Genomic DNA, 19871 nt, shown 5'->3' with positions numbered 1-19871 from the left:
AAGCATGGATAGAGATGCACCCATGAGAGAAAAGGACTCTGCATTTCCCCGGATCAAATTGATGCATAAGTAAAAGTAAATTAAGTAGCTATTTGTAGCCATCTTAAAAATGTATGACACCGTGACGTGTGTCATAAATCAGCATAGTCAGAACATTACAGGGGATCACAAATGTCATTTGTTACCCCTATAAAAGTGAGGTGCTCATCTGTGAAAAAAAGAAGAGTTTTTTCCCCTCTTCCTTACCTATGCTTTGATGAAGTCTCTACACTTAATCAATTCCCAAATGCTACAGGAAATAGAAAGTAGCAGCCCTTTGAATATCTCAAGTCAATATATTAAATTCCTTTGTAATCTTTTGATGGATTGGGAAGACTCTGGACCTGGCATTTTAGTTCTCTGGACAACTGTCTGTTAAATGACTAATATGGTACTAGAGAGAATCAACTTCTAAAAAGCCACATACAACAGGCACTATAAATACCACACACACAGAACAGCACATGCTCTGCTAGAAAGAAATTACCTGAAGATGGGCTCCAGCATGAGTCTGAAAGCTTGGAAGACAAAACCTCTCTGGTCCCGGGTGACTGACCCAGATTGGATCCTGCAACATTATCCTGGGACACGTATATGCACCTTCATTCATGAGAGGCAATCTCTATGCAATAGGCCTGCATTGCCTGATTTTCATTGTAGCCTGTCAGCATTTAGCTAAATCTCTTTCTTTCTCTCTGATACCAGGTGATAAGCAGAAGATTTGACAAGTTCCTGGCAGAGTATAACTATGCTTTTTGAGTTATGCACTGGGTGTGCTTAGCGGTGCTTGGGTTTAATTTACTGTATGATAGAGCATTTTTCTCACCCTGAACATGTAATGGACTTTTGCCCTCTTCTTCATGCTAGCAGGAGGTAATCCGAGATGTAATCCAGCCTATATGGAAAGTACAATGTTTGGGAAGAGTCGTACATCGTTCAAGTTTAACTAATAACAATCCAACACTGAGGCTTAACAACTGTTGATAAGAAAGACAAAAAAAACCCCAAAACTTCTGGATATGGACACTGCAATACCTAGAGACAGCAGAGCAAAAGAAAAAGAACTGGTGGGGGGGGGGGGGAATTGCAAAATATAGTCTTGCAAATAGAAGTAAAATGACTGTGGCTAAAGAAATAAAGATAATAATAGGGACCTTGGGTGCAATCCCAAAACAACGGGAGCACCACTTGAACACCATTGGCACTGACAAAATCACCGTCTTTGTCTGGCTTTCAGGTGCTTTGGCAAATAGCTTAACCCCTTCCTCTCTGTGGCAGCCCCTAAAATATTGGAACACTGCTATCATGTCTCCTCTGGTCCTTCTCTTCACTAGACTAGCCATGCCCCATTCACCGTATGGTTTAGCCTTCAATCTCCTAATCATCTTGGCTGCTCTTCTCTGCACTTTTTCTAGAGTGTCAACATCTTTTCAATAGTGTGGTGACCAAAACTGGATGTGGTATTCTAGGTGTGGTCTTACTAAGGCTTTATTCATATAAATTTGCATCAGTGTGTGATACCACTTGACATAATTTGTGTGGATGATAAATGAAATATTGTTGTGGCTTGTATGGGATTTCTACACAGAAGGTCTCTAACCAACCCATATACATTCCACTAAAGTTTTCACTATCGCCATTGTGGCCCTGGTTGAGAGTCTAATTCAAATTCCCATTGTCCCAGCAGCAGCAAATATTTAAATAAGTGTTTGAGCTGCAATACTTCAACAGCAGAAATATTGCCTCTAGGAAAGACATCTGGATGTCTGGATCAATTAAGTAACAACTGCCCATCTGTCCTGTTGTAAACAAAAATCAGAAAATCAAGCTTTTCCCTTTGCCTTTGTCACATAGTACCACCATACAGTTCTGAAAATGTCCTCAGATGTATTTTTATTTATTTAATTAGGAGGAAAAAAACCCACAGTGGGAAACCTTAGAATTGGAAATTAGGGCTGTCAAGTATTTAATTGCCACACTGTGACACATACTGATGGTTTTTCAAGATTCCCCCAGCTGCTATCTGATCTCTTGCTCTGCTTCTGTGTGTTGTATGGTGAACAATAAATGGTATAATAAATATAGGATCTTTTCCAGTCCCAAGAGATATGTAGGCTATTAGTGATATATGTTGGTAGTAGCTTGACTGCTCAGAAATGAGTATATTTTTAATTTTGCCTCCAAGATATTAACACAAAAAAATAGTCAGAGGCAGCACCTTGTTCTTTCAATACTGGGAAACTGAATGAAGACACAAAGCTGAAGGCTACCTACCTTGGAAGGAACAATTTTAAAGGCTAATACTGTATTAAAAATGCCATTAGGGATACAGTATTAGGCATAGCGTCTAAAAAAAAAAGAATCTTACTAGGTTTATTTCTGCCTATTCTAAATGAGTTCAAAATGATTTATTTCTGTAGATATATATACATTTGCTCTGTAAATGTGACATATTTAGAGTTTTCCATGACCCCATGGCAATGAGATTCCACCTTCTAACCCAAGGGTCTTCAAACTTGGCAAGTTTAAGACTTGTGGACTTAAACTCTTAGAATTCCTGAGCTAACATGACTGGAGGAGGAATTCTGGGAGTTGAAGTCCACAAGTCTTAAAGCTGACAAGTTTGAAGAGCCCTGATCGTAACCCATTAAGTAATTACATTTGCAATTCACAGTGAAAGAGGAATTAGAGATAAAACAAAGAACAAAAAAAGTTTGGACAGATAACAAGTGGCACAGAGAATTTTCTTCTCTTTCTCTAGGGGTTTGTGATGATTGCCATAGTAAGGTGTAGCTTTCTTGTCTCGCTATATCCCTTCTTTGGGCCATGTAGTTTTGTATGAATGGAGGTATACGACAATTGGCTTTTATATCCACAAGAATTTTCTGAGTTATGTAAGATACTAGAGGCAGAATTATATGCAATCTGTACTATGCAGAATATTATACTTATTACTGTGTACAGAATGGAAAAATTCTGGGACTTAACTTGATTCTGATGCATCATAAAGTCAAATCCATTTCCACAGTGGTTAACTTCTCAGACAAAATGCCTCAAGCTAGTAGTTTCCCGTGTCTCATCCCCATAGTGTGAAAAATGCACCAGATTTTTCCTGTCAAGATAGTTGTGATAAGGATTGGAGCATTAATGAGCAACCTTACAAAGCTCTTGGAGTGAAATATTGTGTAAACTATACAACTACTTTATCTATGCTCGTTGAGTCAGAACTCACTGTACTGAAGATGAGGGTTAAAACAGATTTATTGGAAGTGAGGACGGTGCCGTAAATAAAATATACAAGCAACTTCATCATTTTGCCACTGATCTAGGGATCGTGGGGGGAGAGTGGCAACAGCCATAATGAATCAATTACTTATTCTTCTGTGTTTTCCAGTAGCTGCATATTTAAATGTCAATTCTAAGTTAAAACAAAACACAGAACTCCTTGAGCATCTTTGCAGAGGTAAGTAAAATAATGCTCTGTAGTTTCCAGGAGGGATTTATAATCTAAGCACATCTGGAAGCACATCTCCACAGATGGAGAAAGCTGCTTTCATTATAATCTAGCATATGGTTACAGGGACTGTTTACAGAGGCTGCAAGACACTAATTAATTAATAGCTCTTCTTATCAGTCTAGTTTAGATGTTCTTAGTTCAGATACCTTTCTCCTTTTCATGTAGAAATTAAGCTCTTATCACATTGCTTTCTCTCTCTCATCCTAATGGAATGATAACTGATATATAACTTCATACTGATGATACTTTGAGGTGTGACCTCTACAGGTAGTCCTCGACTTACGACCACAACCGAGCCCAAAATTTCTGTTGCTAAGTGAAACATTTGTTAAGTGAATTTTGCCCCATTTTATGACCTTTCTTGCCACAGTTGTTAAGTAAATCCCTGCAGTTGTTAAGTTAATAACATGGTTGTTAAGTGAATGAGGTTTCCCCATTGACTTTGCTTGTGAGAAAGTTGCAAAAGGGGATCACATGACCCCCCCCCAAGGCACTGCAACCATCATAAATATGAGACAGTTGTCTGAATTTTGATCATGCAGCTGCTGAAGTGTCAGGGAGAGTGCAGGATTGCAGGAGGTGAGTCAAAACGCTTCTGTGTCTGCGCAAAGTGCACATCTAACATCTGCGCAAATGATGCGTTGCGGGTCCCAGTGCCGGGATGAATCAGCTGACGACCTGCACCCAGGCAGACTGTCTGGGCGGGCTCCTCTTGATGGCAAAGATGACAGCGACACAAAGGTTTCTTTTGGTGAGAGGAAGCACAGATAGTACTACGCACCTCTCTTTTATTGTGCAGCAAGCGGGGGGTTAGGTTACACATGAGGTTAGACAGGAATAGGGAATATTGCCATATATGGCTAATCCTTATGCTATAGCCAACTCAGGTTTTACACGTTGCTGTTCCTATAGTGTCGCCCTATATGTGTATTGGGTTTTCTGAGTACGTGACTTCCTACTGATGTGTCATGATATTGCAACACGCAAAGTGTGTGCGTGTGCGCAAAGCACGCTCATCAAGCCACACCCACCGAACCGGTGCTAAAAATATTTGAAACACACCACTGGGCATTACATTTAAAAGCTGGAGTAAAGTAGAGGCTTTTCCAAACTGCCAGAATCTGTGAGAATTTCTATGCAAGACAGCTATTGACCATGCTAGTTAGGTAGTCTGAGAGAGTGCTAAACTGGGGGAAACTGAGGTGGTTTAAGGGCACTGAGTTGTTTTGAAAGCATCTCCAGTGTTTCTGTAGTGTTAGAGAACTGAGGTGATTGCGGCTTTTGTCCCCACTAGAGGCCACTCTTCCCTCATTGTCTCCTCTGATTCCTGAGCTTCATAATTTGCAAGAGGAATGGTAGCTTGCTGGCTCTTCAGCTTCTCCTCAATACTTCATGTAAAGGAGAGAGGCTGAAACCCTCAGATTTTTCTAGCTTCCTGACCTAACTCTGACCTTGACCATAATCTTCAACTTTGGAAAAAACCCACTTGCAAAATCCTTCCCTAATGGTTTTTATAAAATAATGTTTGTCAAACGTGTACAAGATAACAAGTATAGGTATGAACCAGAGGTGGTATTCAGCAGGTTCTGACCAGTTCTGGAGAAATTTTGAGTAGTTCGGAGAACTGGCAAATTCCACCTCTGACTGGAGATTTTACAGTATCCTTCCCCTGCCATGCCCACCAAGCCACGCACATAGAACCGGTAGTAAAAAAATTTGAATCCCACCACTGGTATGAACATAAACCTGTACAAAGGAAGTAAATACAGGTAAATGGGGACAGTAAGACAGGGACGGTAGGCACATTGGTGTGCTTATGCATACTCCCTTTATGGACTTCTTAGGAATAGGGTGAGGTTCACCGTAGGCAGTTTGAGGTTGAAGCTGTGAGGATTTGAGGCTGTAACAATGGAGTCGGGTAGGGCATTCCAGGTGTTGACCATTCTGTTGCTGAAGTCATATTATGTAGGTAGAAATAAGGAGTGAGAGGATTTTAATTACTATCTTGTTATGTTATTGGATCTACAGCAGCTTTAGATATTCATCCCTTATTGTAGCATTCCAGATAGTCAGAGACAAAGGTAACCAGGGAGTCCCTTGAGGTTCGTTCTGAGAGTTCAAGGAGTGAAGATGATGGATGTAGGGAAGTGCTCTTTGAGAATCTGGAATATGTAACCCGGGGCTACATATACATATGCTGTATAAGCTGAATAAGAACTATTAAAATCCTGTAAATGCTGCCCCTTGTTCTTTGTTAAATACAAGACAGGTGTGATGTACATTTGTCAAAAAGTGAGCCAACTGCTTCTAGAGTTGTAATATTTTTGACTTGGGATGTTAATGCTTGAAACTGAGCATCTGTAGATTATTATTAAAAAACGAGTAGCTTTTTTAACCAGGTCCTTCATTGCTTTGGCAGACATTTACAGCTTGGTGCAATTCCCATCTGCGGAAAGCTGGAACCCAGATTGAGAACATTGAAGACGATTTCAGAAATGGACTGAAACTGATGCTACTCTTGGAAGTCATTTCAGGTTTGTTTACAGATAGCACCTTGTCAAGATATATTTCCAACTCAGAATCTGCCTCATGGTTTTTCGATGTCATGCCAGTTCTGACTCCAAAATTTATTGCTGATTGAGACGCAACATTTATTATTAATCACAGCTCTATTAATAGTATCCCCCCAAAAAAAACCCTAATATGCAAGTCAGAAAAAAGAAAAAGAAAAGAAAGGGAAAATAAATGCCAAAATTGTACAACAAAAATATTCATATAATCACAATGCTTGTGCATCAATCAGTTTCTTGTTCCAATGGACCGTTCTCAGTTTTGCTTTCTTTTTGTAGTATCCGGGATTGCACTCAGTATTTTTAAATACAATTTTAATACATGTTAAAATCATTGATTGAAAAACCTTTATTAGTTTATAACATTACAATAAAATGAAGTATTAATATAATTATATGACTATACTTCTGTTCTATGAACTTCAAAGACTTCAAAAAAGTAATCTTATCTATTGTATTAAAAAAGTATGTAATGAGAAGAAAAAGAAAAGACTGCATACTTCTAAGGAGAAGAAGAACCTATATGATAAAAAAATAGCCAGATAACTTAAAAACCCAGACAATTAAATAATTAAACCAAATAAAAAACTTAGAAGCACTACTTATCTAAACTGTATCTAATTCTAATATAGACACACAAACATATATTTCAGGTTAAACATGATATTGAAGCATCATTTTCTCTTTCAATTCTCTTTTGGAATTGCATAAATTTGAACACAAATGCATTAAAGCAAATTTTATTAAGGCAGCACTTGGAGCATAGGAGCAAGCATTCTTTCAACCATTTTATAACAGTTCAAACTCAATATATCCAAATTTCATCATAGATGGAAATATACAGCTTTTGGATTTAACACACCATTTCAACCCATAATTGTCTTTCAAGAACCTGGTTAACATGATAATGTTACATAACCAATAGGAATTACAAATAGACATGTTATGGCATATAAGCCAAAAATTTTCAAATTTATTATATTACCAGCATAAAGAAATGAAGACCAACTATTTTTAAATAGTATCTTTGTTCTATGGATTAATCTGAAGTAAGACTTTCGCGTGTGATAGTAAACACTATTTTCAAATCATTTATTGCTGTATTTAGAGCAGTTCTAGGTACCCGATGGCCCTCCAGATGTTGATACAGATGTTGATAAAGGATGCTGAGAGCCATCTCTGAATCCTTTTCCTTGGATCAGAAGTGGACTAAATATTAAAAACTGGTACATTAATTTTTAATGCTTGACGCATTCTAAAGGACTAAAAATGAAGCTAAATAGAGAATCTACAAACTGTATTGCGTCTTTCCAAGCTTTCCAAGCTTGGAAAGACGCAACCATTTTTATTGCATCAATAAAATTAAACAATGAGTAAAAGTAAAGTAAAAATAAAGTGAGTCGGTTTATTGCATTGCAAATTAGCTCAGTCATTAAAACAAATCTTCAAGGAAGACTAGATTTTAGTTTTATTTGTATATTTATTTATTAAATTTATATATCATCCAATTCACTTAGCAAAGCACTTCAGAATGGCTTACAATTAAAATCATAAATATTAAAATATTAAAAACATTAAATACAGAGGCAAGAAGCAAAAGGCAATTTTGGTGCAGTAGTTTGCATCTTCTCTGTTAATCTACCAGCCACCTTTGGTTTTAGATAGCAAAGAGCATGCTTGTCCCACTAGAGTAATACAGCCAGATTCCAGTACTCACAAATATTTTTGATTTTCTTTCCTGCAGGAGAAAGACTTCCGAAACCAGATAGAGGAAAAATGCGCTTCCATAAAATTGCAAATGTCAACAAAGCTCTGGATTTTATAGCAAGCAAAGGTGTCAAACTTGTCTCAATTGGTGCAGAAGGTATGTGGAGAATATCCATAACAAGATTTCTTTCAGTTATAAACTTACATTTTTAGTGCTGCTTGGGGTCACTATATATACAATATACCTTCAAAAAACAACTGTGAACTACATTTCAAAACATATCTTTTTTCTATGGCACACTTCTTGTTTGAAAGAGCTGTAGCAGAGTGCTTGTTTTGAACAGAGAAGGCCTTACAATCTTCAGGTGCTATTGAAAATGCTTTTGTCACTCTTAAAATACAGGTAGCCCTCGACTTACAACAATTCATTTAGTGACCACTCAAAGTTACAAGAGCACTGAAAAAAGTGACTTATGACCATTTTTCACACGTACAACCATTGCAGCATCCTCATGGTCATGTGATCAGTATTCAGTCCCTTGGGAACTGGTTCATATTTATGACATTTGTAGTGTCCAGGACTTATGTGATCCCCTTTGGTGACCTTCTGACAAGTGAAATCAATAGGGGAGCCCGATTTACTTAACAACCGGGTGACTAACTTAACAACTGCAAGATTCATTTAACAACTGTGGCAAGAAAGATCGTAAAATGGGGCAAAACTCACTTAACAAATGGTTCACTTAGCAACTAAATTTTGGGCTCCATTGTGGTTGTAAGTTGAGAACCACCTGTAGAATCAGTTTTAAAAGTAGAACTACGAATCTGCCAGCAAGATATCATGAAATAAGTATGCATGAGGAACATAATGAATCCCAAATGACAGCTACCACCAGGGGTGGGATGCAAATACAGTACTTTTACTACAGGTTCTGTGAGTGTGGCTAGGTGGGAGTGGCTAGGTAGGTGTGGCCATGTGACTGGGTGGGCGTGGTTTCTTCTTCTTTTTTGCAGTACTCCCCCCGCCACCCTCCATTTCTTTTGCCTCCTGGGTCCCAGGGAAGTTGTTTTTGCTTCCAGGAGGCTTCCCCGAGGCCCAGAAGGCAAAAAAATTGAGTGCAGGGCCTGTGCAGCCCCCTCCATGCTCTGTTTTTTTGCCTCTTGGGCCTCAGGGAAGCCTCCTGGGTGAAGCAATAAGACAGCAAGAGGGATCCCGGCACAGCTGATTGTCGGCACAGCTGATGGAGAGGGAAAAAAGAAATAGCAGTTCAGCTGAACCTGTAGCTGTTTTTTTTACTACTGCTTCAGCTGAACGGTAGCATTTTTTACCACCAGTTCGCCTGAACAGGGCCGAATCGGTAGAATACCACCACTGGCTACCACATATTATTGTATTGATGACCCTGCTGTAAATTATCCATTCCATTTCTCTCTAGAAATTGTGGATGGCAATGTGAAAATGACTCTGGGTATGATCTGGACTATCATCCTCCGTTTTGCTATTCAAGATATCTCGGTGGAAGGTAAGAATATTCTGTATAATGTTGTCTTCAACTTTTTGTGTCAAATGGACTTGGTTCCAGGAATACAGATTGATTGAACTGGCTATAGCTTTATTGACAATAGTGAATTCTGATGTAAATATCAGAATAGCAATTAAGCAACTTATAAAGAAGCATTTAGGACTGCTTTTTGCTGATCCGCTTTGTTCTTTATTATTATTTCTAGTAGGCTAAACAGATCCCATAAGGAAACAGAAATGTGAATTATGTTCTCTTCTTCAAAAATGCATTAAAACATGTGATACTTTTATATCCAACAATCTGCCTATCCTACAAGTGGACTGATCAATTGGAAACATAGAGTTCCTTGTGAATCATAGAGCTAAATTAGATGATATACAAACAGTACGTCACACTTACTAGCTTTTTATTTTGTTCATTTACTTGTAAGCTGACCTTCTCTGGTTTGGAAATTAAGTAGGGCCAGCCTGATTAGCACTTGGGTTGGAGGCTACCAGAAAATACCAGGTTGTAGGCAGCATTGGGAAATTGAAAAAATATCTCAAAGGCGGCAACTGCAAGCCAATTCCATACTGTTGATAAGAAAACAGCATGGATGGATCCACCAAGTAATCAGGAGTAAAACTTAGTTCAAAGGAGACTTTAATTTTATTGTAGCTATTTGTAACCTCAAATTATTTCCTACGTATGAGAACAAATTATTATTATTAAAAATAACTTCATGTGGCCAAATGTAAAATTTAAAGAAAGCTCTGTACTTAAATAGGGAGAAATGCACACACACAAAGACAGGAAGATTGTGAAGGTTGATAGGAAGATTAAGCAGCCGCTTTCAGGTACAGCATTCTTGACAGAGAGCTTATTTGAACACTATAAATATAAATATAGTAATAACATACAGTTTTGCAACCCCTAGTTTAGTCCTAATTCATTTGGGAGGGAATCTATGGTCATCATTTCCTTGAAGAAAGGACAGAGGGATATCATCAATTATTTAGGATAGTGATTGAATTAATTTGCTGAAATCTTCTTGACATCTTTTCATGACAGGGATCTTTTTACACTGTAAAAGATTTCCACTTAGATTCTGATTGAATACATTCCATGTCATTCGCTTGTCATTCTTCCCCACCATAATTGATAGTAAAGTTGAAGGTTTGGGGGTTTTTTTTTTAGTAAAATAAGACAGTGAGCAAATGTCTATAATGTCCTCAGATTCTTGTGGTGACTTGGCCCTGGGAACTTTATTGTGTGAACTTCCTAGTCAACATTATCATCTGAATCCAGCTTCCAAGGAAAGCAGTCAGAACAAACTGCATAACGAAAGAATAAGCACAAAGAAAACACAACATAGAGGATTTTTATATATAAGAATGCACAAATATCTGTTTTTCAAACTCAAAGAATTTCATTTCAGACTTTTCCAAATGAACAATAATAGTGATTCAAGAATGCAGCTCTGTGATAAATTATTCTTATTGCAAGATCTGAAAATACAGTTAAAGAAGAAATTCAGAACAGACAAGTTAGAATGAAAGTCCTATTTATAGTAGTGGCCGGGTTCAAATCATGCCCCTCTTTCTCTTGCCTGCCCAATATAGTGTCCTGAGAGCTTCTTGTTTTGTCCTTTGGTTGAGAGGAAAGATTTATATTCTTATTACTGTAATGGGTCTGTAGGACCTCAGGTTCTTTGCTTCTGTCTTCCCACTTTAGTATATAGCTCAGCAGATGGATAGTTTAGCAATGACTGGAATAGACTTTCCATTTTCTATGAGTTGATTATCCATCCAGTAAACATAATAGGACATTTTATGATCTTGTATTGAGAAAAATACTAGAATTTGCTGCATTGGAGTTATGAAATACAAGGCGTGAATAGTACGTTCTTCTTAATGTAAAATGGTTCTTTTCCAGGGAAATATATATTTTATTCAATTGAGTGACAACATCCATGTGGAGATTGGAGAATTCTTTGGTAGTATACTGTATGTAGATACTGCAGCATTTTATGCTACTTTGTAAAGATTGTTTAATATTGTAAAACACTGAAGTGAATAATTTGGGCAGCTATAGATTTTTCCCCAACATTTTACTCAAGTAAACAGATGCCATCCATTACAGTAGACAATATGTAGCAGATCAACCAATTTTTATACTTCGTTGGTTAATTGAGAGGATAATTATTCCTGACCCTGATTCTATTGTACCAATTAAATCATTTTTAAAAAGAAATGTCTTATGAATGATGACATCATTCCTGAGTCAGTGAAGCAGGATGCAATTATTAAAGAAAAATACCAGTAAATGATGAATGGCTGGGTACATGATGGAAAAAAATCATAAGGAAAGTTTAAAATCAATTCTAGAGGTTTTTTGTCGTATAAATGCCCCTTGTTTTGTAACAGACACAATGTTAACTTTCAATAATTGTATTTTGTAAGAAACCATATGGAAGAAAGAGAGGGAAATATTTTCATAACTAAACTGGATAGTGTATTCACCATTTTTCTGATACAGATTTCCTTGGAAATTCTCTCTGTATCTGTTGAATTAAGCAATATCATCTGAGGTAGATGTCTAACCTTCTAAATCAGCTGAAGCTCTGCTATGTACTGTAGCGAGTAAATTGAAGTTCTGTTATTCTTTATAAATTGAAGTTCTGTTATTCTTTATAAATCTTCTTTGATGGTATTTTCAGAGACATCTGCCAAAGAAGGACTGCTGTTGTGGTGTCAGAGAAAAACGGCACCTTACCGAAATGTGAACATTCAAAATTTCCATCTTAGGTAAAGTGAATCATTTATAGATGTAAAGACTTTATTATTCATTATGTAGATGTGTTCTATCCTTAGTGGTACAGTTGAAAATGGAGAGCACACAATACAACATATTTTCTTTGTAGTTTGAGAAGGGCCAGGAATAACTCTACAAGGCTAGCATGAGTATAGGGGCTCCCTGATTATTCTAGCAATTAAAATGGATACCCTATATTAAAGAAGTCAGCAGTGTGATTATTTCACATGTCACCATGGATGCTCTTTGACTGATGAGGCCTAATTAGAGAGGAAATTACTACAACTAATATGTAGGGGAATAAACAAGAAGTCCCAATTGTAATGTACTGACAACAAAATATTAAAAAATCAAACACTGTCATTTTCTGTCTTACCTCCATCAGCACAACATAAATCTGTTGTGTATTTTCTAGAAATTAATTTATATTGCAAAGTATGTTGAAATTTCCAGAAATAGTGGAAGAAAGATCCCTTTCACAGAACCTATAAATACAGTGAAAATTGGGCATTGTGGCATGATTAATAAATGCTAATTTTTTCCCAGTAGTTGATGCTGAGATTAAAAAAAAAGAAAAAAAGACACTTGTTTTTGTTATGGATCTAAATAAATATGCAAGCTTTCAAGTTTCAAAAATCTCTTACTCCAAAGAATGGAAAGCAATAAAACCTTAGGTGTACAGACGCACACAAATAACGTGAACATCATGGTATTTAGGTTGCGGCTTTTGTTTTGATCTCTGTACAATGCCCAGAGTTACCATTGTGAGACTGGAGATCATAGATACTATGTAAATACATATATACATATAAGCAGGGGTGGGTTTCTACCAGTTCTGTCCACCTCTGTAGAACTGGTAGCTCTGAAGAGCAGCAGACATAGAACCGGTTCTATGTCTGCTGATGTTTTTGCCCACCTGCCCACCTGGGCTCTTACCTGACCTTAATTTCCTGATTTTTTTCAACTTCAGCTGCCATGCGAGGCACAGTTGCAGTTTAAAAAGGCAGAAAAAGGGGCTTTTTGAAAGGCTGCTTCTCTGCACGCAGCATGCTGATGACGATTTACAAGCATGCCCATGCAGCATGCAGGGAAGCACATCGTAAACCACCGAACCTTGTAAATGACCGAACTGGTAGTTAACCCTGTCGGATCTCACTCCTGCATATAAGAATAGAAGAAAAGATCTCTGTTGTTGAGAATGGTCTCTTATCTACAGATAGTTGAGGTCTCTGCAGGTAGTTAAGAACAGATTTTAACCAACTATCCTATTTTTATGGATACTTGTAATTACTGGATTGTTGGGTTTGGCTTCAAATGCCATTTAAAAAATAATATATATGAAAAATGCATTAAAAGTGGTAAAATAAATAGACTCCGCTTCCCAAGCCTGGCATCTTCAGAAGAGCTGGAAGTCTCAGAGGTGCTTTTTCAAGAGGCAACTGGGCTTTCTGGTTTTTTTCTGAGGATATTTCGCTTCTCATCCTCTTGAAAAAGCACCTTTGGGACAACCATGACCTGGATGACTGAGAATCTCCATAGACAAGAGCTGGGAGTGTTGGCTGAGACATTCTGTTGGTGAATGCAGGATAAACTGTCTACTGTAATGTATCAAATAATGGACTCAGAAGAATTATACTTTCTCCCACATGAAACTTCCTACTCCTTATAAGGCATTGGAGAAAGGAACTCTCCTGTTCAACGTATGTGTTACTGTCTGTGTACGGCACGTCATTTTCATGTTTGGTTTCTAGACACAATCCATTGGAGCACTCAGAAATTTCAAACATTTTCATCCCTCCAGACTTTTTGGACTGTGTGAGTGGCCTGCTCTTTTATTGGCTGCTGGTTTAAAATTTTACTACTGATTTTTTAAATGATATGCGAGCAATATTTTCTGAGCTACCCTGAGTATGCCCTGGATATCTAAATGCAAATAAAAAGATGGACAAACCACTGAGTGAAATGAGCAGCCCATCTGTTCCAGCCAATTGTAGGTTCTTGCACTGTGAAAAAATAAGCAAGCAGTCATTTATCATCTAGTGCACTGTGCATGAAATTTCTCTGGGCTCTTTTCTGCACGAAAGTGTCTAATGTCAAGAAAATTTATCTTATAATATCCTAAAATGTCTTTGCCTTATCAACATTTTAAATATTTTTTATTGTGTCTTGAAACTAGAAACACTGGTTCACAAAATTATACTATGAATTTCTCCTATGTTCTGCACCATTAAATGAGATTTAGCCAAATTGCAATCACCACTGGAATTTTATGAACTGCTACTATTGGACATGTGGTACAATTGCTGAATTTTGTCAGTTTTCCACTGTTTGACAAAACCATTGTTTCATTAATATATTGTCACCTTATTTTTGATTTCTTCTCATGAAGCTGGAAAGATGGCCTTGGTCTTTGTGCACTGATTCATAGACATCGACCAGATCTTATTGACTACTCCAAGCTTTCAAAGGTCATTAATTGTTTTGCTGGTATGGCATGATAACTTGCACCAATCTGGCATGATGATTTGCACTGATTTGGCTCACATACTACATATATAGAGATATGTGTGATTTGTAGTTTAAAATGAGCCTTCTTTCTTGGCTCTTGACCTGCAGCCTTCCTGAAACAGGTGCTCTCTGCTAATTTGAAATTCCTCCCACTGATAATGGCCAATCACTATGGTTAAGACTGCAGCAGGTAATCCCAAGTAAGCTAAATCACATGCCATGAAAGTGGCTGAAAAGTATCCTGAAAAATAAGCCACCATTTGGACAAATCTACTTGGACTTGGGATATTCAATGTAGGTCTGTCTCCAACTCACAGCCAATTGGTTAGTCTATGAGCATTATAATCCTGAGTAAAGATGCATTGTGAGATTCATTATGTTAGAAAGTATTCAATAGATGGTGCAACCCTGTGAAATGTTTAACTGACACAAAGATAAATAAACTGCACAATATTTATATCCCACCAATTTCAGTAAAGGTTAGTCATGTCTAAAAGCTCTCTAAATTGTGCAAAAATAATTTAAATATATTGACATTGTAGATTTGATGGGGGAATGTGCATGCACTTGTGTGCATGTTAGTTTTTCTTTTTGCATGCCTTTCTTTGCTTTCTGGAAATCTTTGGAGAGCCATAGAAGATCTTTCTTTGCATTGATGCATTAGGGTATGTTCATACAATATGCCAAGCTGAAAAGCTTGATTTTTGACTGCCATACATTGTTTGGTTCATATGCAGCATGAGTTAAATAGCAGGCATAACTAATAACTAAGCTTTTAGTTTAGCAAGTGGCAAGTCATATTCATCCTTTTGTGTATCTGTCTGAAGCTTACAGGGGGAATCCTTAAGGGCAGGGAAGGAGAAAGTGAGGGCAGAACTTCCAAAATCTGTCCTACCAGAACAATTTTTCAATAGTTCTCTAGTAACCCTGAAATATCAGTATCATGCACTGGAGTAAATTCCACTGAAACATTTTTTTTAAACAATATAAGGGACAACTGCTTAATTCCTATATTATATAAACATGCTTGGGAGTAGGAGTGTCAGCAGGGTATGGTTAAAAATGTCAAGATGGAAGATACGGTGCAATGGAAATCTGCCTGGTTTTTACATGCTTCTTGGGGGATAATTTAATTTAATTTTAAAATGCTGCTATTGAGTGAAACTCTAACATATTCTGTCCTTGCTTTTGAATTATTGCAACCTTGCTTAACATAGGATTTAACAATTGTAATTTCTGCTTCCTGTGCAGGACGACCCTTTGGGGAATATAAACCTGGCCATGGAGGTTGCTGAAAAATACCTGGATATCCCAAAGATGTTGGATGCAGAAGGTGTGAGTTAATGTGCTTTTAATAGGCAGCAGGCTGCAACTATTGAAGTCTTTTCATCCTATATGTTATAAGGAAAGGATCTCCTTCACATAGTTATTTATCAAATGGCATTCTATCTGTCATTTCCATTTAGACTGGAATAAGAAAATGCTCTCTGTTGTAATTGAAATTAATTTTCAGAAGGGAAATTTTCAGTCCCCCCTTCTTTTCATTTAGCTATCCCTCAAACACCATGTAATTCCAAGTAACTCAGAAACATAAATCCAGATATTTCAAGTAAAATATCATTTGAAGACCTGTATCAATTGGAATTATTTTTTAAATCCAGCTAAAAGAATTGCCTTCTGAAACTCCTCGCAACTAAAAATGCAGCAAGTCAGGGACAAGAAGACCAGACTACCCAATTCAACCGGAATCCCTTTTTTATGTTTGTTGTTTGTACAAGGCACTTTAAAAGGGGCAGGACTTCATTTCTGGGATTACAGCTGCCATCTTGACTTTTTTCCTCAGTCGAGGTAGCAGAGACATAACAACATATTCTTAGACATCTCCGAAGAGAATTAGCATCAGTGCTGAATATTTTCAGTTGAGAGCAACATCTATCAGCTCAATGTATCCATGCTTTCCCTGAAAATCTTCCCTGAAGATAATTCAGGTCTATGAAATGACTTGTCATCCCATTTTGTTTATTATTGCTAGGCTATGCAGTCAAGAGCAAAAAAAAAAAAAGGACTTGATTTTTTGGGTGGGTTTTTTTAATAGGTTGTAGTATTGAGATACCTGTCCCCATCTAATGTGGTTACATGGATTTACTTGCCTCATTTGGTATTCTACACCCATGGTACAGATACTACAATGGTTTCATGATTTATAACAGATAAGCAATTCTTTTGTGTTCACTGGCAGATTTGAAATTTTGAAACTATGGCTGGTACTTGCTTTATTTCAGAACGGCTGTCATGGTGGAAGTATTAATTTATTAGAAAAATAAAGGCATAAAAGAACCCACACTAATTTCTTTTTTATTGATTTTATCTTGGTCTTTCTACAGGGCTAAGTGGGTTCATTTTCAAATAAAAACTTGCCCTGCAGCTATTCATCTTGTTTATATTCTGAGGATGTGAGATTTATGCAAGCCCAAGACACTCTTATAAATACAGTACATTTTTAACATGACACCTTCTCAATTGTTATTTTCCCCAGTTTTAAAAAATGGATAGGCCAGGGGAGTTTGGCAGGGCCAAAGGATATCTACTGGCTTCTTGCTTGCTACCTGTCTTTCTTTTGGAATGGCTTAACATTGTAATGTCAGGTTCATTAAACCTCTTTTCTCCTGTTATCATTGGATATATCCCAAGGAGGAGACTATTTTATTTCAGGTTGGAATTAACTGTTAAAGGAATATGGATCTAGTCAGTCCTTGAGAGGAATATAAGTCTTGATGGAAAGTGATCTGAGATCTATAAACTTTACCTTCAATGAAAACATATGCTTTCATGGATTTCTTCTTAATGGGAAATGAATTGGGCAGCCTAAATGTCAGAATATTGGGGTATATAAGATGGGATCAAGCTTGTCAGGCATACTTATTTAAATAATTGAGTAGTCAACCCTCTTTAAAAAATTTCATGGCTAATCATTCTTGTTTTTATTGGCGCTAGGAAAGTAGACTACTTTTGCTCTGTAGCTGCTATGATGATGTATGGTTTGTTTGTTTTTTGCTTATTCTGTGATTTATTTATTGAATTTATATTGCCACCTATTCCCCCATGATGACTCAAGGCGGCTTACAGAATATAAAACCACATTTAAAACAATAAAAACTAACGAAGAGAATTAAATAAATATAGTACAATATAACAAAATCACCCCACAACTCCCACCCCCACAACCTGGCGACAGCAGATCACACGAGCCATTTAACAGGCTCCATCCTGCTCTGGGTTCCCCAGGCCCACTGGCAGAACTAGGTCTTTGGCATCTTCCGGAAGTATATTAGAGTGGGGCCATTCTAATGTCTGGGAGAATGATGTTCCAAAGAGAGGGAGACACCGCAGAGAAGATCCTTCTTTTTGGTCCCACCAGGTGTATCTCCCTCGGGGATGAGTCCTGCAACATTCCCTGCTTTCTCGTTCTGATGGGTTGGGAGATGTGACCAGCAAGATTCCTTTCTGTTTTCTTTTTAGAAGATATAGTTTGCTCTCTTATAAAATGCATGGGTAGTTTTCAGAAACTCCTCGCTTAAAAAATTATCACAGTTGCTTTCTTTCACACTTCCACACCATATCTGAGGGCATTTGTCAGGCCCATTCTTTATATGTTGGACAATATTAAATCTATACCATGTGGAAGTGAAATAGTAATAGCACTGAAATCTGTACTTGTATTTTGGAAAGGTGATTCCTTTTAAACAATGAAAATAACAATGCAGATATTACTAAGGACATACTACCTTGAACAATTTTTTGTTCTAGAAAGAGCCTTTGACAGGTGGAAACTTCTAAGCATCCATCAGTAGTGTTCCTATGCATTCAGAAACACAATATATGGTTTCTTCAGATTGTAAATTTCGGTCAGATGAACCTCAGCATTTCAAAAATCTCTCTGTATAATTATAGGCATGGGATATTTTCAGGGGGATAACAAAAGTCAAGATGACAGACATTTCTGTAGTACTGAAGCCATGCATGTAAAGGGGGGATAGTATTTTGAATGTGAAGGTGCACCCAACTTCTTGACTATTTTAATTCTCCAAGTGCACACTCCTGAATATACGCCAATGTCTTTGAAATCAAACCATAAAGTATGCCAGCACCTTATTTGTCTGCAAGTATTCCTCTCAAAAACCATGGATATTTTCAATTTTTGTTCTCCAGGATTTCCATTTTAGCATCAACACTTTCTTCTTCCAGTCTAAATGACTCTAACATACAGAGAACAAAATGGAGCACTTGTTGTGTCTCCCTTGCTTGCTACTGTTCTTCTACATATTGTGCTTGTTTTCTTTCTTTTTTTTCTTTTCTGATAGACATTGTGAATACACCCAAGCCTGATGAAAGAGCAATCATGACTTACGTTTCTTGCTTCTACCATGCTTTTGCTGGAGCTGAGCAGGTATTCATCATCTCCTTTTGGATTGCTATGTGTTTTGTGTGTTTCAGGTTTCCATTGGCCCTTAAACCACTTTGCTTTTTTAAAATTAGGACTGACAGATAGAGTATATGGCACTGTTAGAAACACTGTAGTATTAGACATGCACAAACAAGCATAAATAGATGTTTACAGAATAAATAAAAACAGATAGTCCTCGACTTATGATCGCAACTGACCCTGGAATTTTGGTTGTAATTCATTGTGGTCATTAAGTGAGACAGCCACATGACCACCTCACTCAATGAGCACAATTCCAGCTCTCTACATTGTGATCATTAAAGTAACTGTGGAAGGATGCCTCAGGGGGTGGGGAGGCCTTGGCAGGCCTGGCGCTAACTAGCATGCAGAAACCTGCCACAGGCTAGCTAGGCCTACCTACATGCGGGTCCCCTGCCTCCCTTCCGACTCCCAAGAGGCCTGGGTCTTCTTCCTACCCCACCATACCAGGGTCTATTTATCTTTCCCTTTTCTGAGAGATGAACCAAGCTGTTACCAATCTAGAAAACTAGGGAAGGCGATTTTCCTCAAAGCTAGAGAGCAGAGGTGGTATTCAGCAGGTTCTGACCAGTTCTGGAGAATGGTAGTGGAAATTTTGAGTAGTTTGGAGAACCGGCCAATACCACCTCTGACTGGAGATTTTATAGTATCCTTCCCCTGCCACGCTCACCAAGCCACACCCACAGAACCGGTAGCAAAAAAATTTGAATCCCACCACTGCTAGAGAGGCA

The 19871-nt window shown here is 37.6% G+C and overlaps 1 protein-coding gene across 1 annotated transcript in view; it reads left to right on the top strand.

The window, feature by feature from the left end:
* ACTN2 (actinin alpha 2) overlaps nt 1-19871 on the top strand; it is a 66329-nt gene that overhangs the window by 9351 nt on the left and 37107 nt on the right. Inside the window, exons 2-8 of the mRNA XM_026705226.2 lie at nt 5976-6090; nt 7871-7990; nt 9270-9356; nt 12055-12142; nt 14539-14617; nt 15909-15990; nt 19019-19104. Of these exons, the coding sequence (XP_026561011.1) occupies nt 5976-6090; nt 7871-7990; nt 9270-9356; nt 12055-12142; nt 14539-14617; nt 15909-15990; nt 19019-19104 (657 nt within the window). The remainder of the gene's footprint in view (nt 1-5975; nt 6091-7870; nt 7991-9269; nt 9357-12054; nt 12143-14538; nt 14618-15908; nt 15991-19018; nt 19105-19871) is intronic.

Source organism: Pseudonaja textilis, chromosome 1, assembly GCF_049901715.1.
Source record: "Pseudonaja textilis isolate UNSWEBS1 chromosome 1, rPseTex1.2, whole genome shotgun sequence".
NCBI classification, from domain to species: domain Eukaryota; kingdom Metazoa; phylum Chordata; class Lepidosauria; order Squamata; family Elapidae; genus Pseudonaja; species Pseudonaja textilis.
This window is presented reverse-complemented; position numbering and strand designations above follow the sequence as displayed.